At 40.1% G+C, this 5,020-nt stretch overlaps 1 protein-coding gene across 1 annotated transcript; it reads left to right on the top strand.

Annotated features, from left to right (window-relative positions):
- Nucleotides 1–3,840: 3,840 nt before the first annotated feature.
- LOC147382137 (uncharacterized) lies at nt 3,841–4,799 on the top strand. Its single transcript, XM_086428395.1, has 3 exons — nt 3,841–4,092; nt 4,275–4,420; nt 4,694–4,799. Exons 1-3 carry the CDS (start codon nt 3,841–3,843, stop codon nt 4,797–4,799), a joined length of 504 nt encoding a protein of 167 aa, XP_086284521.1.
- Nucleotides 4,800–5,020: the final 221 nt, after the last annotated feature.

The raw sequence follows: 5,020 nt of genomic DNA, 5'->3' as shown, positions 1-5,020 counted from the left end.
TTCAAAGTCATTCTTTTGGTCTTTCCATTGAAAACCATCGAAGTTTATTCAAAAACAAGGTCCCGGCAATGCACGAGACCAAAGCTGTTAAAAATGGTAAAAGCTGGTGAAAATTTGGCTAAGTGTTGGAAACTCAATTTTTCAAAGTTCTCGAAATTAAAAATGGGTTTTTCGAAATGAAAGTCTCGATCATGAGATTCGACACCATATAGTTTTTGTAATCTAATTCAAAGGAACGCGAAAGTTATTTCATTTTGAAAACTCGTCGAAAACGTCGAAAATTACGTTTTGTTCTTGAAACCAAAATTCGGATTTTGATCCTTTGAGATTTGGATCTTAAAACCATTCCCATTGTTCCGAAATGGGGGGTAAAACCTTAATTTCATTAAAGAACTTAAAGTAAATGGACATTTACTTAAATGTTTTTAATGAAATAAAGGGTGAGAAATAGTGTATAAGGTGTGAGGAAGTCAAGCCAAGAGTCAGAACACTGTTCTGATCAAAACTGTATCTGTCGGTGGCTATCGGTGGCAGAACCAGGATTCTGTCGGTGGAACCGACATATTGGTCATCGGTAGATGTCGGTGGGACCGACGGTCCTGCCGACAGAACAAAATTTTCTACGGTTTCTTGATTTCGTCGGTGGCAGAAGCAACATTCTGTCGGTGGGACCGACAGGATGCCTTCGGTAGGTGCCGGTGGAACCGACCCTTCCCACCTACAGCCTGAACCTCACTCGCGACTTTTGGGTTTTTCGATTTCTTCTTCCATTCTTCGAACCATTCGACCCACCCACGATTTTGTTCTCAACATTCGATAAAGCATAAACAAAACACCTACTTCTACCATGAATTTGAAATCAAACACCAATTTCTACGATTTAAATGCAAACAATAAGTTTTGTTTCAAAACCCTAAATGCACATTTCGGAAATCTAAAGCTACCAATAAGAATTGGAAGTCCCTTACTTGGTTGTGGACGTCGAACGTGATAAACTCACACAATGATCAAGGTTGGTGGCTCGAGAGTCGAGGTTGGGCTGACTTGGATGCGAAACGAGCGAGGGTTTGCAAGGTATCCGACAATGACGCTTTCCTTCTCCTCTAAAATGAAGTATAGACCTAGCTCCTAACTTGATGAAGCCCTCGGATGGAATGTGTTGAGGTTTACTCGAGCTACCCGGCTGGTTTTGATGGAGGATGGGGAAAAAGAACAAGAATGGGTAAGTAAAGATGGTGAAGTTGTAGCTCTCGACGTGACCGACAACTTTGTCTTCTTCGTCGAGGTTCAACTCGGCTTCGTTCGGGCTAGAACTTGATGGGAATGGGTTGAAACCCTTGGGTTGAGAAGTGGCTACCGTTTGGTTTCCTTGGAAAAGAAGAGAAATGAAATGAAATAAAAGAAATAAGATTTCTTTTATAATAAAGCTGATGGCATACTTGTAATTTTCCCATCATTTCTAACTTCGTTCGTAACTTAACCATTCAGACTCGGAAATTGACAAGTGAATATACCATTTCGAATAATTTTTCGCTACGGACCTAATGGTATCATCAAATCTTTTCGATTCTCGCTCTAACGAAATTCCACTATTTTGGGTCCCACTTAATGCGAAATTCGAGGATTTTATAACTTTTTCCTCCGAACTCGAATTCAAACTTGCTTACAGGCTAATGTATATATTTCGATCCTTTTGAATTTAATGGCGAAGTCGATTTTCCTCGAAATTAATCATAGCAATATTCGAGTATTTTACTCTAAGTTTCTCATTCGATATTTCCCTCCGAATCTCACCATTTACTTTCCTCGAGATATGAGTTGAAAATCCGGGGTGTTACAGATGCGGACAGCCAGGACACCATTCCAACAAGTATCCTAAAAGGGGTACCATTAATCTAGTGGAGCCAGAAGCAGATGGTAGATTCAACACAGATGAGAACAAGAATGAAGCGACCTATATTTATGAAGAGGAAAAGGTAACGGGTGGTAACGAAAGGGAGTTGTTGTCACGCTCCTTGGTGGTTCAACGACTTTTGTTAGCACCAAAACATGGAGAATCATCTCATCAGCATAATATATTCCAAACTAGATGTACTATGAACAAAAGGGTTTGTGATATCATAATTGATAGTGGCAGTAGTGAAAATATAATGTCGAAAGCAATGGTTACAAAGTTGTGCTTGCAAACTGAGAAACACCCTTTACCGTATAAGATTGATTGGATTAAACGGAGTGTTGAAGTGAAGGTAACTGAAATCTGTGCATTAATTTTTAATTGGGAAGAATTATGCAGATGAAGTTGTGTATGACGTGGTGCAGATGGATGCATGCCATATGATTTTGGGACGACCATGGCAGTTCGATGTGGATGCTACATACATGGGCTGTGCTAACGAATATGTTTTCATGAAGGGAGGCTTGAAGATCGTTTTGGGGTCCATAAAAGAGGAATTTTCAATTGTTGAACCGAAGTCAAATAGCAAGTTAGTATTTCTAGTGGATGGGAGCAAATTCATAAAGGAAACTAAGGAATTCGGAGAGATTTTTACTGTAGTAGTTGGGAAAGAATTTGGCAGAGAATCTATAAAAATTCCACCTGCGCTTAAACCTTTGCTAGAGCAATTTCAGGAAATTATACTGTCAAAGCTACCAGATGGGTTGCCTCTTATGCGGGACATACAACATCAAATTGATCTCACATCGGGAGCCAGTTTGCTTAATCGTCCACATTACCGGATGAGTCCCAAGGAAAGTCAGATTCTATAAGAACAAGTAGAAGAGTTGATTAAGAAGGGATTGGTGCAGAAGAGCATGAGTCCTTGTGTTGTACCAGCCTTGTTAGTTCCAAAGAAGGATGGTACTTAGCACCTGTGCATCAACAACCGGGCAATCAACAAGATCACTATTAAATATAAGTTCCCTATTCCTCGATTGGAAGATATGCTAGACCTGCTGGCTAGATCCAAAGTCTTTTCGAAAATTGACTTGCGAAGTGGGTACCATCAGATTCGGACCAAGCCTGGAAATGAATAGAAGACTGTTTTTAAGACTAAGGAGGGGTTGTACGAATGGTTAGTGATGCCATTTAGATTCACCAATGTGCCTAGTATTTTCATGCGGCTCATGAACCAGGTATTAAAACCATTCATTGGAAAATTTGTTGTGGTGTACTTTGATGATATATTAATATATAGCCAGAACGAATCTGACCATTCTGCGCACTTGAGGGAAGTACTTACAATTTTGCAGCAAAATAAGTTGTATGTTAATTTAAAGAAGTGCAACTTTATGCCTAGCAGTTTGTTATTTTTGGGATTTGTGGTAAGTGCTGATGGGATTAAAGTTGATGAAGAAAAAATCCGTGCCATTCGGGAGTGGCCAACTCCACAAATAGTGGGTGAGGTTCGTAGTTTTCATGGTATGGCAACATTTTACAGGTGGTTTGTCAGAGATTTTTGCCGGATAGTCGCACCAATTACTGAATGCATGAAGAAGGGGAAATTCCATTGGGCAGAGGAAGTAGAACAAAGTTTCACGCTGATCAAGGAGAAATTATCATCTGCTCCAGTTTTAGCACTGCCAGATTTTGACAAGCTATTTCAAGTAGAGTGCGATGCCTCTATTGTTGGCATTGGTGCTGTACTTTCTCAAGAAGGCAAACTGGTTGCGTTCTACAACGAGAAGCTCGCTAGAAGTGGTCTACTTATGAGCTGGAATTGTATGCTGTTTTTCGCGCCTTGAAGGTTTGGGAACACTATCTGGTGCATAAGGAGTTTGTCTTATTTAGCGACCACCAAGTGCTGAAATTTATCAATAGCTAGAATAGTGTCAACCAGATGCATGCCTGCTGGATTTTCATTTATACAACGCTTCACTTTCACTTTGAAGCATAAGGCGGGTCAATTAAATTGGGTAGCTGATGTTCTAAGCAAGAAGGCGCTGTTGCTTGTCACAATGCGAATTGAAGTGATCAGGTTTGACTGTCTCAAAAAGCTCTATGTAGACGATGAAGATTTTCAGGATATTTGGGCAAAATGTCAGTCGGGACCTTTCGTTGACGGAATGCAAATTCAAGAGGGTTATTTGTTCGAGGCAACCAATTGTGCATCCCGAAGAGTTCACTACGAGATCAAATAATTCATGAATTACATGGTGGAGGCTTGGGTGGACACTTGGGTCGTGACAAAACAGTAACTCTTGTTGAGGAGAGGTATTATTTGCCCTAACTGAAACGAAACATTGGCAGTCATGTTAAAAGATGCCCCATTTGTCAGGCTGCCAAAGGCCAATCTCAAAATACAGGTTTGTACATGCCTTTGCCCATTCCAGCAGCACATTGGGAGGATCTTTCCATGGACTTTGTCTTGGGCCTTCCGCAAACCCAACGTGGATTTGATGCTGTATTTGTGGTGGTTGATAGGTATTCCAAAATGGCTCACTTTATTGTTTGCAAAAAGACCTCAAATGCAGTGCACATGGCAAATTTGTTTTTCAAAGAGGTTGTTTGTTTGCATGGGGTTCCCAAATCCATCACTTCAGATAGGGACACCAAATTCTTGAGTCATTTTTTGCGGACTTTATGGAGGTGGTTTGACACATCCCTGAATTTCAATAGCACGAGTCATCCTTAGTCCGATGGTCAAACGGAAGTAGTGAACCGCATTCTTGGGAATTTAATTCACTACATTTCTAGAGAGAAGCTGAATCAGTGGGATCTTGCTCTTGCACAGGCTGAATTTGCTTATAATAGTATGCTAAATCGGTCTACTGGGAGGACCCCATTCCAAATTGTTTATTGAATTTGTCGCGGCTGTATGACGGGTTGGGGAAGATGAGATATAAAAAAAATTAAAATTTTTATTTATATAAAATTTGGGACGAATTCGGTATTTTGTCAATTATTTTGATCGATGATAACTTGATCATCCGGAGTCCAAAACTGACAAATAAATACTCTATTTTGCCTAATTTTTTGTTCCGGATCTAATGGTTCAGTCAATTTCTACAAATTATATCTCCA

The sequence above is a fragment of the Akebia trifoliata genome, chromosome 16 (assembly GCF_017979445.1).
Source record: "Akebia trifoliata isolate Shusen 1 chromosome 16, ASM1797944v1, whole genome shotgun sequence".
Lineage (NCBI taxonomy): Eukaryota > Viridiplantae > Streptophyta > Magnoliopsida > Ranunculales > Lardizabalaceae > Akebia > Akebia trifoliata.
The sequence above is the reverse complement of the archived record's forward strand: the minus strand, read 5'-3'. Positions and strand labels throughout refer to the sequence as shown.

Bases quoted from the DNA above. Each gene is read 5' to 3' on its own strand.
- LOC147382137 (XM_086428395.1), top strand. From the start codon at position 3,841: ATGCCTGCTGGATTTTCATTTATACAACGCTTCACTTTCACTTTGAAG. The intron at 4,093-4,274 runs GCAACCAATTGT...CCCATTTGTCAG, and splicing joins AAGAGGGTTATTTGTTCGAG to GCTGCCAAAGGCCAATCTCA. The intron at 4,421-4,693 runs GTATTCCAAAAT...CTACATTTCTAG, and splicing joins GTATTTGTGGTGGTTGATAG to AGAGAAGCTGAATCAGTGGG.